This window comes from Nanorana parkeri, unplaced genomic scaffold (genome assembly GCF_000935625.1).
Source record: "Nanorana parkeri isolate BGI_ZX_2015 unplaced genomic scaffold, ASM93562v1 scaffold199, whole genome shotgun sequence".
Lineage (NCBI taxonomy): Eukaryota > Metazoa > Chordata > Amphibia > Anura > Dicroglossidae > Nanorana > Nanorana parkeri.
Genome location: NW_017306467.1, coordinates 782621 through 802476, shown reverse-complemented (window position 1 = coordinate 802476; position 19856 = coordinate 782621). Strand labels below are relative to the sequence as shown.

The window sequence follows — 19856 nt, the reverse complement described above, 5'->3', positions numbered from 1 at the left end:
TTATATGTTTATTAGGATGAGAGACGTGGCCCAACCTTGATTGCAGTACAGTCTAACTGGCCTTTAAAGAGGCTGACAAGTGGAATGCCTGTTTTGGAAGAGTTCCCGCTCGTGCCAGTGCGTGTGACAGATGACATAAACTATAATGTCCTGGATTGGCAGCGGCATGGTGCTCGTCGAATGATCCGCCATTATCTTAATTTGGACAGCTGTCTGTCACAGGCTTTTGAGATGGCCAGGTAAGGGGTGAAATAGGTATACTATTGTAAGTTTAGGTAGTATGGCAATTTGGCTAAACTAATGAGTCGTTATCTGCATGAATCAAAATAATCTAATATGTGCCAGCAAACGCAATAACATGGCTGGAGGTAGCCAGAAGAAAAGGAAAAGCCTTCTAAAAGGACACCCTGCAAAGTTTCAGTACAGTATATCAAACTATGCAAATTTCTAAACCCTCACCCCTGCAAACATTAAGTGTCCCTCAACACTTATGCATGGTGGCAAGGGTAATTTACGTTTTTTGATCAATTGTTGTGTGTTGGCAGCACATGCATAATGAATGGGCTGCTATAACACACAAATAATGCATGGTAATGTACTGCAACTGATTGCTAAAGTGTAAATCAGCCCTCAAACAATTCTTGAAACTTATCACAGAATACCATTTCATAATCTCAATAGTAAAGGCCAATGAATACACATAGTTTATAATGAAAAAAGATAGTTATGACAACCATTAGATAAAATAATGATTAATTGACTATAATAAAAATGTTTAAACATTATAAACCTACCTCACAATATTTGTATGACTGATTAACTTAATGTAATCAAAGCAAAGGGCTAATCAAATCTAATTATGCAGTGCTGACAGACCATAAAGTAGGGGTACCCAAACTCTGGCCCTCCAGCTGTGTCGAAACTACAAATCCCGTAATGCATCTCTCCGGGAATCGTGGCTGTGAGAATCTTGCAATGCCTCATGGGATTTGTAGTACCACCACAGCTGGAGGGCTGCAGTTTGGCTGTCCCTGCCATGAAGCCTAATCTCAGCCACTAATGGCCAGGAATAAGGCAGAAGTCCGACAATAATTACTTGAAATTGAATAAAAGCTGAATCTAATAGTATGAGAGTTGTTAACAAGCAGCGGCAAATGAAGAGCGAAGACAGAAAAGTGATTTGGAAGTAGCTTGATCACCCTGGAAAGACGGGGAAGAACATTAGTGCTCATTTCCCATTACCTTATGATGATTTGTGTTTTTGATTATATTTATTATAGGTACACCTAGTAGGTAATGGTATTGGTGATTAGAAACACTGACCTACCCACCCCCCCTCCCTTTCCCCTTAGTCTTCTCCGCTTCTCTTTCCCCCCTTTAGGGGGCTGCTCTTATGCATACCTCTCTTGTATCTCTTTAATGATCAAGATGGGAGAGTCCTGGCTCCCCAATCATTCTAGCACCTCTTAGATAATATATCACCGACGCATGTTGGGGCGAAAGTACTCTCCCTGGGCTCAGGGAAATGTGCAGGATGTGACATTGTCCCATATTCTATCTATAAATGAGGTAGTTACACATGTTTCTGCCAGAGTAGCAGAGGTTGTTATTAGTGATATCTGATTGAAAATACCCCTGTCCAGAATACTTGGGCTGATATCTTTTTGTCAATGTGATGTTCATGGTGTTATCTTAAAGGAGAACTATGAGGTGAGTGCTTTTCACTCACCTCATAGTTCTAACCGACCTGTGACAATGAGACTGTCATAGGTCAGCTCAGTAGATCGGGTGGTGAGCGAACACATACCGGGTTTGCTCGCCTCTCGATCCTGTCACGGCTCTCTGCCGTGACAGGGGGAGGGGCTGGATTCCCCTCTCCACGCTCCGATCTGCCAGCGCTGACTGGCTGAACGGACGGGGGAGGGGGCGGGTACAGCTGGCTCTGCCTCTAGATAGGCAGAGCCAGCTGTCACTCACGCCGCTGGGCAGATCCCGTCATCTAAGTCGGGATCCGCTCCGGCTGCGGCGTCTCGGTATACCGCGAGCTGTAGCTCGCGGTATACTGAGCTTAGGGTAACGGGAGGACACTAGTTTGTGTCCTTCTGTTACCCTAAGGAGAACTATGGGGAAAAACACTGACCCCATAGTTCTCCTTTTAAGAGTATGGCTATGATGTAAAAATGTTTTATTTTTTGTCTTGAGTATATGTTTGATGTCTGTAATGTTCTGTTATACCGGCACTATGAGGCAAAACATTTAAATTTATCCTACAATTGTTGATCTGTTTTGTTTTTTTGAATAAAACTTTATTGGAAAAAAAAAAGAAACCCTGACCTAAAAAAATAAGCTTTCTTCCTTGTTCATTAAGGGGACACATGAATTCAGAATGTCGGGTTATACTGCCACCTTAAGGAGGTTGGCACACTGGCAAACAAAAGTTGTAAGCCAGCCCCCGTATAACCCCTGCTCTACCCAGCATGCTCTGCCATTGACTCAGGTTAACAGGGGGTTGTTTAAAACTTTATTTATGCAGTGCTGTTGCAGGCCTTGGGTCTTTTAGAGCTGCTACAGCTCAAAAGACCATTCCCCTTCACCCGCAATTTGAGTCATTCCTCTATGCAGACTGGAAACACCCCAAGGATTTAGGACCCCACCTGACTGTGGCGGAACTTTACCCTTTGAGGGAATATGTTTTAAACTGTAGCCCATTTCCACAGTGCACCAGTGATCAATGTTGACAGGAACACCACTAAATGTGTTGAAGGTGTGATCACCTTTTAGGATTGCCCTGACAGTCGGGTGGAGTCTCTCCTTAAATCCCGGTTTGAATTGACCAGTGTGACCCTCTGGCCTATGTTTGCAGCAATTTTAATTTGTCAGTGTACGAATTGGTAGATTTGCTTAACCCCTTCGTGACGGGAGACGTACACTGTACGTGATCAGCTATTTGGGACTGTGGAATGCCGGTAACTGCTGAGAATCAAATGGAAGTTAAGCTTTTTCAGACACCAGATCCCTTTCAGGAATCGGGTGTCTGATAGTGACAGCAATGCAGTATTTACCGCACTTGCTGTCACAGATCGGGTTCCTGATTTTATACCGGCTTTTTTCTACAATGTTTCAGAATAGAAAGCTACCGTACCTGCTTCTTTCCTGCAACAGTGTTGCAGGCTTCTGATCGTTCTGGGAATGATCAGAAGCCTTTAGTGACCTCTGATCCTGACGTACTGTGAGGATCAGTGTCACTAAGGTTATTATTGGCTGTTCTTAAAGTTTTGAGCAGCCTAATAACCAAAAATGTATTAAATTATCAAGCAGTCATAGAGAGATTCATTCACAATGACTGTTTGATCTAATTAAAAATAAATAAAAGTGTAAAGTGTTAAAAAAAAAAATGTGTATATAAACATATTTTTATACTATCATTATAAAATTAACCCATTACAAAAAAAATCTGCAGCTGAGCTGCAGATTTGTTTTTCACCCTAAGGAGTTAATTTTTTTTTATTTAACCCCCTCATGACAGTGATGCTCAAAGTATGTCGCTGTCATTAAGTGTGACACATGACGGAGACATTGTATGCCGTGTGAGCACTATTGGCTTTAAGAGAAAAAAAATTAATATGTTAGTTTTAGGCGGAAAAGTACAGAAAATGTTCTGAAATCCTAGGTATGTGAGGTGTTTGCAAGTGAAGGACAAATACATTAATTTATTTTAATGCATTTTTTTAGCTGGGTTATTTTTCTAAAAAATAATAATCAAAACTAGGAAAATTGTTTTCTTTAAATCTATTTATATTTTATTCATCCTTAGTGAGGCATTAGGTGCACATATGTGATATAAATATATAGCCTTACCTGTCCTCCAAAAAAGAATATATAATGTGTGGGTACATTTAGTAAGAAAGTATATTCCTGCCGTGGAAGAATCACATAGCAAAAATGTAAAAAGTGTGTCGGTCATTAACAAACAAACTAAAAACAAGCTTAGTCATGAAGGGGTTAACGATGATCCCTCAACCGCTGGGGTAGGTCCAAGTTTCCTAGAACAAATGACAGAAACCTTGTGTTTTAGTTGTGATGCTATGCTACAAGCATCTGAGATTTCTCACATGGGACTGATGAACATAGACCGAGCACTGGCTGCATAGTTGAGAAGCTGATGCTGCATCCAAGGAGCATCTGACATGATTAGTTTTTGTGGGACATCATCTCTTTGCCCTTGCTCTTGACACCATGACTAGCTATGGCACGGGTGGCCAGAGTGTGCCTTTCAAGATTGGCGAAGGTTTGGCGGAACCAACCTTCTTCATCTATTACAAAGGCAGATGAATGCCTAACCCCCACTCAACCCACAATGTCCCTCAGTGGACGAGAAAGAAAATAAGATCCTTGTACTTGCCTTAACCTCTTTTTCTTGGAGTCCATTGAGGGACATATGGTTTTTTTTTTTGCTGGCTCTGTGTATTACTTTCTCACAAAATGAAGGCGTGCTGGGAACAGAAGGGGTTATATGGCGGCTATCTTATAACTTTACTGTTTGCCAGTGTTCCATCCTCCTGAAGGTAGCAGTGTAACCTGACAATTTCTGAATTCCTGTGTCCTTCAATGTAATCCAAGAAAATGATTATACAGTAAGTGCAAATGTTTGTTTTGTTTTTTTACATACCTTGGCTTGTTTTTACTTGTAGTCCTATTTATACTTTAGAATATGGGTAGCTATTTTTTGTTTTTCCTCCCACAAATCACAGATATTACCATCTTCCTGTGGGTAACTTGCCTGACGATGTGTCTACATTTGGCTCAGACCTGTTCTTTGCAAGGCATCTTAAACGTCACAATCACCTCCTGTGGCTTTCCCCAGGCTCCCGACCTGACCTTGGGGGCAAAGAGGCAGATGACAACCGGCTAGTTATGGAGTTCGATGAGAGGGCATGTGTGGAAATCAACAACTCGGGGTGCTACAATACTGGTACATATTTAATATACATTACAGTACCATCTAGTACCCATAACCACTCTTTTATTGTTTGAGCGCTAATAAATGCATATGTGTTTTATAACTTGCACTGTAATATTTTTGTCATTGCTGCAGTTTGTGTGGAGCTGGATATTCAGAGCCTGGCTGTAAACAGTATCTTGCAGTCACATCACATTAATGACCTGGAAGGAGCTGGCAGTATAGGCATCAGCTTTGATGTGTTGCAGCAGGCATCTCTCGAAGATATGGTTACTGGGAACCCAGCCACTGCTGTTGCTAGTTATGATGAGACAGCTCTTTGCTCGAACACCTTCAGGTACAAGGTTATTGAAATTTCAGGGAAATGTCAGTATAGTTAATGTGTAGATTTGCAGAAGGGTGCTTTATTTTTGCTGCATTTCTTTTCAAGAGCACAGTGACTGATGAAGCAGGAAAAGACCAAATACTTTGTAACTCTTGTAGCCATGTGAAGACTTCATCACATTTTAGTTATTTTGTTTTCTTTTTTCCCCCTCTAGGATTTTGAAGAGCATGGTGGTGGGTTGGGTGAAGGAGATTACTCAGTACCACAATGTCTATGCAGACAATCAAGTTATGCACTTTTACCGATGGCTGCGAACTCCATCCTCACTTCTTTATGACCCGGCTCTTCACCGAACTCTCCACAACATGATGAAGAAATTGTTCCTACAGTATGCAAATTTTATACCATAGTACTTTTTAAATGGGGCATGGATTAAAGCGCATGTAAACACATAAGTAAATAACATTTCGTTTGCTAAAGCACTTTGTTTCTGAAAGAAGCTGAAACTGAGCTTTAACTTGTGGAACCATTAATCAAGAAAGTGTTGTTCAACAAAGTTAAAGGCACGTTTTTGGATTCTTAGAGCCACCAAAAACGGTGTAGCACCAAGATGATTCCTACCTTTGTTTAGAATTGCTAAATTGCATTTAAATGTGATATCCTGAAATGTTTTCTGTAGGCTAAAGCTAACCATGATTAGATTTCTCTTGTTCAGCCCATCACTTGGTTCCTCCATGTACACTAAACGGTGACGATGGAGGTATCTCTCCTGCTGGCTATTGTATTCAGACCGACAACACCTGTGGCTGTGTACTTGAATAGTGACTGCATTTAACTGGATGCAGTAACTGTTTATCCAACAATTTTTCACCCCGCTTCTTTTGATTTTTCCAGTCTACTTTTGTGGAGCCAGGTGGTCCTGACGGGGCCACCCACAGCTTCTATCTCAGCTTATTCTTCAAAAATTCAAATGTGTGCATGGCAAGCTTTAGTTTGTATTTCTGTTCACCTCATTCCAGGGAGACAATGTCATTAAAATAACAATTTTTTTTGTAGCCGGTTCAAGGACATTGTTTATAATTGGTGCATTTATACTCTGGTTCCTGTTTCGCATTTTGAACATATTGGTTGTCCAACAGCCAAGATTCCGGAAACACTAGTATCTCTTATTAGGACTTTGGCACAGAGTACAGGACTCTTGGGAAATCTGATCTGTGGGCATCTATCAATGAACATAATCTGATCTTGAGTAATTTAGTGCACTTTGCATATTTATTTCAGAAATATATGTAAAACTCACAATAACATTTTAGTAACACACACCTTTAAAAAAAAATCCATGTGTTCAGATTACTGCGACAGTCCTGGAAAAGAATCCGTCCCTATAGAAATGTCCATGTTTATTAGCTCCATTACAATGGGCTCTTAAGTTAGGCGCAATGGCCAGTTTTATGGAAGTGTAAATAGAACTATTTTAAGCCCCGAGTGAGGCTGACATTTTTACACATTGACAACAACGTGCCTGTTTGTTATATTGTAAGATGATCCTAAAACTTGAGTATGCTTGTGAAATGCAAACATTACCCTTATTACAGCCTCTGAGTTTCATGAATGTTCATTTTTTGAGAAGACTACAGTAGGAGTAACCAGCTTTTTTGTTTTTGTCATTTCTTGAAGGTTGGTTGCCGAATTTAAACGTCTAGGCTCCTCTGTGATTTATGCCAACTTCAACCGCATTATCCTGTGCACAAAGAAACGCCGGGTAGAAGATGCTGTAGCCTATGTTGAATATATTACTCAAAGGTAATATTTATGGCTCGATTTTGTCATTTCGTGATCTTGATGTCCGGTAGCTTGAGTTATGCAACTCTTTCTGTTGCAGCATTCACTCCAAGGAGATCTTTCATTCCCTCACCATCTCATTTTCACGCTGTTGGGAGTTTCTTCTGTGGATGGACCCTGCTAATTATGGTGGTATTAAAGGCAAACTTCCTTCTAGTGTGCACTATGGAGAGGTCAGTCCAAGAAAATGGTTCTGGTAGAGTCATAATGAGGTCAAATTGCTTTGAATGTGTTATGATGCTGGATCTGGTTTTGCCAATTCAGAGTGAGAAGAAGAAATCTCAGGATAATGAAGAGGAAGGCAGTGAGGAGGATGAGGAGGAAGAAGAAGCAGCAGATGGCCATTCGGATAATGAACAGTCAGAGGACCAGGTTGAGGAATGCTTGGAAAACAGCTGGAATATTGTGCAATATCTGCCTCAGGCAGCCTCATGTCAGAGTTATTTCCTGATGATCATTTCAGGTGAATGGGTTTTCTTTTATATATAGTCTAGAAGTGCCTATCTATACATGAGTACGAATCGGTTCGTACTCATGCTCAAGAGACCTGTCTGAATGCTCCACAGCTAGTGTGCTATAACATGGATTGTTTTATTGCAGCTTACATTGTGGCTGTCTACCATAGCATGCGGGAGGAGATGAGACGAAATGCTCCCGGTACTACTCCAATCAAGCGCAGGCAAAATAGCCAAGTGTCTCAAGAGGCAGTACGGGAAACTGGGGCCATGCCAGGTGAGAGCATACTAATGCAAATGGTTGCATTGTCCTGTCTCTAGTCATGGGGAACTCGAGCACAGAGATCATGCCAGTGTGAGACTGGGAAATATCAAATAAACTGTAAGATGGCTTAAAGTGGAACTTCAGGAAGTGCTTTGTTAACTTCTGTGGACCAAGCAAATTGTATCTGTAGTGTTTCTATTCTAGGTCTGGATGACAACAGAGAATGCTTAAATGCCATTTTTATTCATGCAGGATACTACTATAAGCTTCAAGCGCTGAGACTGACAGTTCTGGCTAGTGTACAGTAAAGGATCTTGTGATTTGCACTCCCATTTATTTACAAAAATCCTTGTATTTTTTTTACTGAATACAAGGCATTCTGTGAATGACTGAGAGAAGGGTAAAGGGGGTGAGGGGTAAAAACTACAGGATCTCCCCTTGTCCATTCACAGCGTGCCTTGTATTCAGTAAAAAGAACACAAGGCTTTTTGTGAATGGATAAAGTGACAGGACAGGGAGTGTAAACAACATGATCCTTTACTGTACACTAACCAGAACTGTCATTCTCAGTGCCCAAAGCTCATGGCTGACCGTATCGGGCATGAATGAAACTAGCATTTTTTTCCTTGAGTTCCACTTTAACTCTTCATCTCCCATAAAGTAAATTTCTATTACCTTTTGGGTTATACTGCTGCCTAGAGGATGATTAGACACTGGCTAACCCAGGATAACCCCTCCCAGCTTGCCTCCATTTTCTTGTTTTTTTCATCAGTCAAGACTCTTCTCTACATAGCTGCTAGAGCTGGTCTCTATAATTGCTGCTATCCAGCGCAGCCCTCCTCAGCCTAGCTTTTGGTGTGCCGTGACCAGACCGCGCTGGATTTCGGTGTAAGGCGCTTTTATAGTCCCTATTCTGATAACAGGTTAGATGTGGAGCACTTTTCCGGTCCCGAGCTGCTGGCATTGCCTCAGCGCTTGTCCTGTCTCTGAAGACTCACCCTGTGATTATGCCAATTGGACTAACCACTAAGGGCCACCTAATTTGCATAGAATGCTGGGCGACTTAAGTTTCCTGTAAGTTTTCACAGCAGAAGGGGTTAATGCTTTGGCATTGAGCGCTGACACCATACATTGGGTGGAGTGTCGTACACTCTACCATTTCTTTCCCTCTGCTGCTGCTCCTGCTTGCAGGGGGCATGATTACAGGTCCCCGTCCATCCAGCATTTTGACTTCTTAGTCTCACTCTTGCACCCCAGCTTTTTCCAGGGTTCTGGCCCCGTGCTTAGCCCTGGTGCATTCTTATAGCATTCCCATTTGTGGGATACTTGGGTGACCTCCTGTGAAGCAAACGGTCAGTCCTCAGAAATCATCACTGGAATCCTCTTCTTCCATAAGAAAATCATACCCTTCTCCTTCATCCCAAAATTGCCTGTCTTTTAGCTATTGCATGAGGATCCTGGGTCTTGGGGTAACACTCTTCAAGGCAGACCTTTTTTTCTCCAATTCCATTCTAGACTGTCTCTGCACTCTGTTGTCGTGGGACTAGTTGGCGTTTCTAACGGGAAGGTCAAGTTTTCCTGTTCTGGTGAAACAGTCTTCCAGTCCTGAAATTGGAGAAGTCTTCTTTTTCCAACTTCTGGAAGATCCTATTATCAGAAGTCAGCCTGTCGTGCTGTTTATGGTTTTTAGAAGTGAAATTTGGTTTATTTCACCAAACAACCCCTTCTATAAGGTTTATTATTTCTACACATGAAATTGTAGTCTAATCTCTACTCAGTTGAATTAATTTTACTGTAAATACTATTGTTTGTCAATTAACACCCATCTGTCTTTTACAGGTCTAATCACTTTTTCACAGGACTATGTAGCAAATGAGCTGACACAAAACTTCTTCACAATCACACAAAAGATACAGAAAAAAGTTACAGGGACTCGCAATGTCACTGAGCCCTCTGAAATGTTCCCCGTCTTACCTGGTTCCCATTTGCTCCTGAACAATCCTGCACTGGAGTTTATAAAATATGTTTGTGAGGTGAGGAAATTGTATAATATGGGTATATTGTTAACATATCTGCAGTAGATTGTTACGCCATGTGGTTAAGAGGTGTGTTCTGCGCTTATCTACGACAACAGAAAGAAAGGGAATCTGGGATGAAGTTACAGGGAAAAAATTCAGATCAAACTTTTTGCATGCATTTGATTTGTGTTTATAGTTTCTGCACATCCTTACATGTTTTGTTCCATGGTCATTTATGTGTATGATACAAAATCATTAGTGCTTAAATTACCAGGCATACGACAATTAAACTATGTAATAGTTTAGCTATAGAATTACTGGATTCTGTTTGTGATTTCTGCAGGTCCTTTCTTTGGATTCCAATGTAACCAACCAGGTCAACAAGCTGAAGAGAGATCTCTTGCGGTTAATTGACGTGGGGGAGTTCTCAGAGGATGCACAGTTTAGAGATCCCTGTCGCTCTTACATCCTTCCTGAGATCATTTGCCGAAACTGTAATTTCTGCCGTGACCTTGACTTGTGCAAAGATCCTTTACTCAGTCAGGTTTGTTCAAAGTTTGGATATATGTTTGGTTTTCTATATATTGCACTGCCTATAAACCTTTAACTATTATTACCATTCTTCTCAAACATAGGATGGGTCTGTGCTGCCACAGTGGATCTGTTCAAACTGCCAGGCTGAGTATGACACTGACAACATTGAGATGTCACTGGTGGAAGCTCTGCAGAAGAAGATGATGGCTTTTATGCTGCAGGATTTGGTAAGTTGTACACTTGCCCATTTGTTTGGTTCATCATTGTCACCAATTCTTATCAATGTTCTCCTTTAAGATCAAATAGTAATAAATATCTTAGATGCAATGTAATATGTAAATAACATCCATGGCCAATTACATTATATGAGGTTTAATTTATTTTACTTGCTAGCCAGTGTCATTCCTGGCTGTGAAACATTGCTTTAATATTTTTACAGACCCAAAACTAGAGGTAAGTACATGCGAAAATTCATTGGCCTATCAACTAGCAGTTTATGGCATGGCTGTGTTATTTACGTATTATACTACATTTTTATTACATACTAAAGATAGCTGTAGTATGGGCCCAGTAGGCTGCACCCACCTCTCTATTAGTCATGCCACATTCTCTTAAGACACTAGGGGTAGTGAAAGTAGCACTACAGTGGATCATCACAAAAGTGCCCGTTCCACACCACGCTAAATTAGCCAATGTGGCGTAGAAGCATTTAACTTGTATAGTACAACAAATGTAATTAAAACCCAGGTACACGCTGGTTCTTTATACAGTACAAGAGTACAACAGAAGTAGTTAAACAAAGGCACATACTGATTCTTTAGATGCATGGGTTCTACAGTGCTAAAGCAATTCCGAGACTCATTCCACATCAGCTGGATAAAATGCTTGGCCAAGTTTTGCTTTTAATAATTATAATCATACACTTAACCATTACCTCCACTGTAAAAATGCATGTAGTAATGCACCACAATGGTCTTTACTTAGCCAAAGGGTTTATAGCAAGGAAGACAGTGGTTTGTGAGGCGGTAGTAGGAATGAATAAGATTGGTAGCAGGGATGACGAGGAGTAAGAAGTTAGGAACACTACTGGTCATCCTTTTTGTGTGTCTGCGCTTTTATCAGCAGTAGAATATTGTGTCCATGTTTAGGAGGCACATATTTAATAGAATGACTTCATAGTTAAAGAAAAGCTGCAAATGTAGGCTCAGATATATGTAAATGATAATCTGATGGTGTATTGTATTTGTCTAAAGCACCTAGAAGGGTGAGTTTTTCTTGAGACAAATATTAAGTTGCCATTGCTGACTTCCTTTTAAAATTGCTAGATATCTGGTTGTTATCTTGGTCTTGGCTTAAATATTTTGAGTCACTGACTTAGAGCAAGTTTGCAGGTCAGAAAATTCAGAGATGCTTATCTGCATACATTTTCTGGGTCAGCAAATCAAAATGAAATCCTTAGGGTCAGCATGACATCCAGGTAACAAGAATTTCTTTAGTGTTCATTGGGGGACACGGGACTTTTAATGACTGCTGAGTTATACTTCCACCTAGGAGGACAATTGCATAAAGAAGTGCTATCCCAGAATAACCCACCTACTCCCAGCATTCCTTAGGTTTTTTTTTGCCAGTGTCCTCGGATGATGGATGCCTTTTTTTCTGCGGAGAAAACCTACCCTTTTATGCTAGCTTTTGTTTAGTGAAGATTCCTTTTTTTTCTTCAATCAAGATTTCCTATAAGCTGCTTGAGCTGGTCTCTATACATAGCTTTCGGGGTTGGTGTATCTGCATCAATAGCTTTTAAGGCTGCTTCCAGACCCCGATGGACTGGACAATTGCCAGGCTAGTCTGGAATGTGACCTTGAGGCACCGGGCTCTGCATTGGTGGGTGCTTTGCACTGTTAGCTGCAGAGCACTTTCCAGGTCCAGTGCTGCGACACAGCCTCAGGTGTGATTCTGTCTCTAAAGGCTCACTTTGTGAGTAGGTCATACAAGCCGAGCATCGAGGGCTATCTTGTTAGGAGGACCACTGAGCCACATTTAAAATTCCTGCTTCAATTTTGTTCCCCCCTGCTTCGGCTTGAAGGGTTGCCCCAACTTTTGAATTTCGTAGGATGTCTGTTAGCTTTGCGGGTATCTGGGCAGCCAGCATCTCCAATAATTTCCAAGGGCTACAAACTATGATTCTGCTCTTGGGCCCTCTCCTTGGTTCATGACTTCCAATCTGCCTGTGTTACCGCACAGGTTAGCAGATCTAACAAGTGTTTACTCCAGTCTGTTCACTGTTCCCAAACTAAGAGGATCGCCACCCCATCTTAGATCTAAAGGCCCTACATGTTGTCATTCGGGACCAGAAATTCTGCATGGAATCAAGCAGGTCTGTTTCTGGCCTCTGTGAACATCAAGGATGCATACTTGCATGTCCCCATTTTTCCAGCACATCACCATTTTCTTCTCTTGACTGTGGGAATCCAACACTTCAAGTTTGTTGCTCTGCCATTTGGCCTTTCTTCAGCGCTTCGTGTTCACCAAAATTCTTGCCCCTGTGCTAGCCTTGATGTGCTCTCAGAGCGCAGCACAGCTTCTGATCGACCAGGTAACCCGAATTATCCAGATTTGAGGAAGTTTGACTGGTTCCTTTTAGATGTCAGCTCTGGAACTAACTAATCGTTTAGAGAATCTGGGTTTTCCTCTAAAAACAGCTCAAACCAAAGTTTTTCTTCCTCAGGGTCTGGATGGTTCAAACTCTCCACCCCCAGACTTTCATACTTCAATTCAAAAGTCGCCCAGCTCCTTACTTCTGCATGAGAGTTCTGGGGCTGATGATGGCCTCCTCCTGGTCAAAAGCAACTGCTTTATTCCATTTCAGATTCCTTCAACAAAACATTGTCTTTGTGGGACAATTCAGTCACTAAAGAAAAGGTTGTCCATGGCATGGTGGTGGCTCAGGAATTCTACCCTGAAGTTGGGGAAAAACTTTCGTCTGATCTCTTGGAGGATCCTAATAATGAATCCCAGCCTGTCAGGCTGGGATGGAGTCTTGGACACTCTGTCGTGCAGGGGACTTGGTTTTTGGAAGAATCTTGTTTGCCGATCAACATTCTGGAGCTTCTGGCGATATGCTGGTCACAACTGGAGGGGGGGGGAGGGGGTCGTCATCTAATCAGGATTCTGCCAGACAACTTCACAGCAGTGGCATAAATCATCCATCAGGGAGGACTAGAAGTCTTGCCATGGCAAGAGAGACAGAAAAGTTTCTGTCCTGGGCAGAACTACATATTCTAGCCTTGTCCACAATTTGCATACCAGGCATTGAGAATTGGCAGGAAGACTACCTCAGCTGTCAGTGACTGGATCTGGAAGAATGGCCCCTTCACCCTGAAGTGTTCTAGCACCTGTGTCACAATTGGAAAACACCAAATGTGAACCTCTTGGCCAAACTAGATTGGTTTGTCTCCAGGTTCAGAGTTTCTCTGGTATAAGCAGGTGATGCTCTCTGGTGGCTCTGTGGGATTAGTACTCATTGATCTACCCCTTTCCTTCACTGAAAATCCTAGTCTGCACACAGGGTCAAGATGAAGGGCATTCTGGTGATCTTTATAGCTCCAGACTGGCCTAGACAGATGTAGTACTCAGACCTGATCACTCCTAGCAGATGCTTCATGAGCTATTCCAGATCGAGAGGAACTTCTGTCCCAAGGAGAGGTTTCCCAACCTGCTCCACAACAAGTTCTACCAGGTGAATGTTCAGACATCTTCTGATGCCAACTTTTAGCTCAAGGTCCTTCAGGCAGTGCTTTGAGCTGTAGGCAGCCCCTAGTTATGTTGTTCCTTTGTGGGCTTGTTAGTGTTTGGTTGTCACCCCTCAGTTGAACTGCTTTTAGATGCCCCAACAATCAATGAATTCATGTGTCCCTTAATGAGTGTTAAAGAAAATGGTATTCTTAAACTTACTGTAAAACCCATTTCTTGTACTTCATTAAGGAACACAGGTCCTACCTAAGGAAGGCAAGCTGGAAGTAGGAGGGGTTATACCAGGCTGGCACTGTTTTATTTGCCTCTGTCCAAATCCTTCTGTTGGCAGTATAACCGAAAAAAGTCGTTTAATTTGTGTTCCTCAATGAATTGCAAGAAATGGATTGTATGGCAAGTCCAATAATTCTGTTTTTCAAAATTAAATGTAGCAGAAGTAGCCTTCATCGTTTTCTGAGAAAAGGGATCCTTACGGCAGGAGAAGGAGGCTTCATCTGTGTGGTCATGAAAACCCATATTCCAGTGAGCAGGCTAGGGCAGTGATGCAAACTTTGCCTTTATATCACTTGGCTGTCTGTATAGTGTTGCAAAAGTGAAGTGCTGAGAAGAATTACTTTGGCGAATAACAATAAATTCTTTAGTTTTTATCTTTGAATCCATTACATAATTTTAACTACCCATCATCTTTCCCAGGTATGTTTAAAATGTAAAGGAGTGAAAGAAGCGAACATGCCTGTGTACTGCAGCTGTGCTGGCGACTTTAGCCTCACAATTTCAATCAAGGTAAGTTCATCAGTGCATAAATAGTGTTTATTGTATTGCATTATGTATCTGACAATACTTTTTTTTTTTTTCTATTTCAGATTCTCAAGGAACAGGTGGATGCTTTTCGGAATATTGCTCAGCATTACCAAATGCAGCACCTTCTGGATACGATTAACTGGCTGATGCAACAAAATTCTCACTTTTCTAAATGATCCCATACAAAGCTATGGTTTTTCAAGGCCCTCTATTCTTTGCTCTGGGGGCCTGGTCAGTATCTGACCCTTTCTGTGATTGTTGTGTGTAAATTGTAACTTTATAATAAATTTTGTATACATGTACTGATTTTGTATTGTTTTCTACCAGTACTGTAATGGTAAGCTATATTTGGTATAACTCCATGGAGCTTTAAGCTTACATTATATCTTCAGACAACCTATGGTCAGAATCAACGCAGTGAGGTTTTAAATAAGATGTTTCTGTCAGTTGTCTGGTGATACATAAATTGGTCTATGCCTTCTAGTATTTTGTGGCACTACCACAGAATAACAAAGACCAACAATGCCTAATTTCTGAGTTGCAGTAGCAAGGTACTATTAAAAAATGAATAAATCAGTACATCTCTAGTACATGCACATTTCCCTAGGTGTTATTCCTTTCTGCAAGTATAGAAAATAGTGGTTGATCTTCCAGAAAGCTGCTAACCTTGTTTGGGCTGACAAGACAGTTCTTTTGCTTACATTGTTTTATTTTCCAGGCTGCATTAACACCAATAGCACACACACATATATTGAGCAAAGGGAAAGGACCATTTGAAGATGTGGATTTGCCCATGTTTATAGGAACGGGCCTGTTTACAAACCTGGTATGAAATCACAAAGAATAATAAAAAGCTGTTTCTCACTACAGAAGCACGGTAAAAACAAATTATGATGGGACATGATCTAGAGGAGTTTAGGGGTAAACCTGCATAATGCCTGCAGATGCAAGTTAATCTACAGGTGAAACTCGAATAATTAGAATATCGTGCAAAAGTAATTGCAGTAAGTGCTGCAAAAGGGGCCCAAACCAAGTACTGAGTACATATGCATGCTTGTACTTTTCAGAGGTCCGATATTGTTCTATGTACAATCCTTGTTTTATTGATTGCATGTAATAATCTACTTTTTTGAGGTTGTGGATTTGGGGTTTTCATGAGCTGTAAGCCATAATCATCACAATTATGACAAATCACGGCTTGAACTATCTTGCTTTGCATGTAATGAGTCTATCTCATATATTAGTTTCACCTTTTAAGTTGCATTAGTGAAATAAATGAACTTTGCACAATATTCTAATTATTCGAGTTTCACCTGTATGTACTTACTGAAAGCTCCAGAAGTACCCCAAAACATTTCTCAGGCTGAAAAATATCCCCCATTGGAAATGTATTTTAAACAGTAGTGGCATTGCTAAATACACTGCCTGGCCAAGAAAAAATAGGATTTTTGTACTCACCGTAAAATCCTTTTCTCTCCGTTCATTGAAGGACACAGGCAACAGATCGTAGATCCTGAATGGTAGGTAATATCGCCACCTGCAGGAGAAGGACGCTAGGCACAAAACTAAAGACCAATTACAGCCTAGGGGCGGCCCCTGCCGGTGGCCAAACCCCCCACCTGCTGACAAGTCTCCAGTTTAGTAACAAGCAGTTAGGAGTGTACACCCCATAAAGAGGGTGGGGCCTGTGTCCTTCAATGAACGGAGAGAAAAGGATTTTACGGTGAGTACAAAAATCCTATTTTCTCTCCCGTTCATTGAAGGACACAGGCAACAGATCGTAGATCCTGAATGGTAGGGACGTCACCAAGCAGTAACACACTGAGGGATGGGCAACAACAAACAAAACACCCAAAAGACCCCTCAAGCGCCGCCTGCAACACTTTGCGCCCCAAACCAGCATCCGCTGATGCTTACACGTCCACCTTGTAGAACTCAACAAAAGGTGTGAACAGAAGACCAAGTAGCGGCCTTACAAACCTGAGAAACAGAGGCCCCGTGGCGGAAAGCCCAGGAAGCCCCAACAGCCCTAGAAGAATGGGCAGTGACAGGAAATGGAGGCTCACGCCCCTTAACGGCGTATGCCTGAGTCACAACAGTACGTATCCACCCAGAAACGGTAGCCGCCGACGCGGCCCGACCCTTACGAGGACCCTCCGTGAGCATGAACAGGGAGTCGGTCCCGCGGAAAGAAGCCGTAGCTTCCAAATAAACACAAAGAGCGCGAACCACATTCAAACAGTGGAGCGCACGCTCCTTCCTATGAACCGGCTTTGGACACAGGGAAGGTAAGACAAAGTCCTCATTCAGATGTAATGCCGACACAACCTTCGGTAGGAACGCCCACCGAGGACGGAGAGCCGCCTCGTCCCGATGCAAAACCAGCATTGGGGACTTGCAGGACAAGGCAGCCAACTCCGACACCCGCCGAACGGAAGTGATGGCCACCAAAAAGGCCACTTTCTGTGACAAAGATATAAGCGGAATCTCCCGAAGAGGCTCAAACGGGGATTCCTGCAACACCGAAAGCACAAGATTCAAATCCCACGGAACCAAAGGCGCGCGGACAGGGGGAGCAATGCGTGTCACCCCCTGAACAAAGGTGCGAACCAAAGCATTAGACGCCAAAGGCCGCTGGAAAAGCACCGCCAAGGCCGAGATTCGGCCCTTCACAGTACTCAAGGCCAGACCCTGAGCCACCCCGCGCTGCAGGAACGCAAGGATCCCGCTGATGGAGAAGAAACGCGGGGACAGGGCCCCAGCCTCACACCAGTGCGTGCTCCGAGCATAGTGGAAATGACCGCATCGGACAACCCCCGGTCCTTCAGGACCCGGCTCTCAGTAGCCACGCCGTCAAAGCCAGCGACTGTAAAGAAGGATGGAACACAGGACCCAGGGACAGAAGATCGGGGCGCAGAGGCAGACGCCACGGGCGTCCACCACCAGCTGAACCTCGTCCGCGTACCACGCCCCCCGAGGCCAATCCGGGGCCACGAGGACGACAGTGACGCCCTCGACCGCGATCCGACGCAGCAGCCGAGGCAACAGATACAGTGGAGGAAAAAAAGGCGTAAATTAGACCGTAATGACCCCAAGGGGCCACCAGGTCATCCACGGGCTCCGCCCAGGGCCCAGGCCACAAACCTGTCCACCTTGCGGTTGAACGGGGACGCCAGAAGATCCACCCCCTGTCGTCCCCCAGCGACGACAGAGCTGCTAAAAAAAACCTCGGGTGCAGAGACCACTCCCCCGGATCCACCCACTGTCCACTGAGGTAATTGGCCTGCCAATTGTCCACTCCCGGGATGTAGACCGCCGAGAGAGCCAGAACTCGATGTTCCGCCCAGGACAGAATTCCCGAACACCTCTCGACCCGCGGCCACACTCTTTGTGCCGCCCTGGTGGTTGACGTACGCCACCGCAGTGGCGGTGTCCGACTGGGCTCGAACTGCCAGACCCTGGAGCCGGGACGACCAATGAGGGAGAGAGAGGCGAAACGCCGAAGTTCCAACACATTTAAGCGACAGACGGGACTCTCCCGGCGACCAACGACCCTGCACGGTCAAGGAGCCCAAGACCCCGCCCCAGCCCCAAAGGCTGGAGTCCGTGGTGACCACCGTCCAATCCACCGGAAGAAAAGACTTCCCCCGCAGTGCATGCGCTCGTCGGTCACCCAGGGGAGACTACAAGGATCTACAGTCATCCAGCCTGTCGCCCTGGGGACACTTGCTAGAAGATCCAGTCAAACGGAAGAAAGGAAAAAAATTCTGCAGAGAAAAAATTTTAGCTCCTTACTCCTGACGCTAGGCAAAAAACTGGAGACTTGTCAGCAGATGGGGGGTTTGGCCACCGGCAGGGGCCGCCCCTAGGCTGTAATTAGTCTTTAGTTTTGTGCCTAGCGTCCTTCTCCTGCAGGTGGCGATATTACCTACCATTCAGGATCTACGATCTGTTGCCTGTGTCCTTCAATGAACGGGAGAGAAAGGTCACCACCTTGATTTAGCTAAGCATTTAGGTCAGAGCCTTCCACTGAAGAATAATTTGTCATGGTTCAGCAAAGGTATGTCCCCTAAAAATGAGGTCAGCTGCCTATCTGAATATACTGAATGACCAGGTTTTTCCATCAATGGATTTTTTTCTTCCCTCATGGCACAGGCATATTCCAAGATGACAATTCATTTAATTGGGCTATGATTGTGAAAGAATGGTTCATGGGGAGCATGAGCAATCATTTTTCACACATGGATTGGCCACCACAGAGTCCAGACCTTAACCCTATTGAGAATCGTTGGTATGTGCTGGAGAAGACTTTACGCAGTGGTCCTTCTCTCCCATCATCACTACAAGATCTTAGTGAAAAATGCAACTGTGGACAGAAATAAATGTTGTGACTGCATAAGCTTATCGAAACGGTGCCACGGCGAGTGTATGCCATAATCAAAGCTAAAGGTGGTCCATCAAAATATTAGTGTGACTTTTGTGGCTAGGCAGTGTAATTAAGAAGGCATCACGTTATTCTTTTTGCATATCAAAAAAATCGTGTTCGGCATTTTTCAGTTGTCAACTTGTTCAACTGTTTGGAGAAATCAGTTTTGTTGGACATGCCAAAGAGAGGAGGTCAAGTAATGTCAAGATAAAAACAGACCAACATCCACTGTGATTTAATCCGCATTTGAAATGGCATAATAACCTTTTGGCTTTATTTTAGTACTTGAAACTGTATTTCCGCTTTTGCAGTCAAATGTCATTATGTTCATGTTCCCTATTCATGCAGCATATCGCTTCCAGTTTCCTCCAACAAGCCACCTCCTACCATGTATCCCGGGCTCCGCTGCCCCTCCTGTGGGTGGGTGTTGGATGGGGAAGGAGATCAGCGAACATTTCTTATAGCAATAAAGTCATGCTA

The 19856-nt window shown here is 43.2% G+C and overlaps 1 protein-coding gene across 1 annotated transcript in view; it reads left to right on the top strand.

Annotated features, from left to right (window-relative positions):
• POLE (DNA polymerase epsilon, catalytic subunit) overlaps positions 1–15210 on the top strand; it is a 55364-nt gene extending 40154 nt beyond the window's left edge. The window contains exons 37-49 of the mRNA XM_018555522.1: positions 16–239; positions 4752–4972; positions 5096–5297; positions 5500–5673; positions 6963–7088; positions 7168–7300; positions 7392–7590; positions 7728–7859; positions 9687–9880; positions 10209–10409; positions 10501–10626; positions 14843–14932; positions 15013–15210. Coding sequence (XP_018411024.1) covers positions 16–239; positions 4752–4972; positions 5096–5297; positions 5500–5673; positions 6963–7088; positions 7168–7300; positions 7392–7590; positions 7728–7859; positions 9687–9880; positions 10209–10409; positions 10501–10626; positions 14843–14932; positions 15013–15126 — 2136 coding nt within the window. The 3' untranslated portion in view covers positions 15127–15210. The remainder of the gene's footprint in view (positions 1–15; positions 240–4751; positions 4973–5095; positions 5298–5499; positions 5674–6962; positions 7089–7167; positions 7301–7391; positions 7591–7727; positions 7860–9686; positions 9881–10208; positions 10410–10500; positions 10627–14842; positions 14933–15012) is intronic.
• Positions 15211–19856: the final 4646 nt, after the last annotated feature.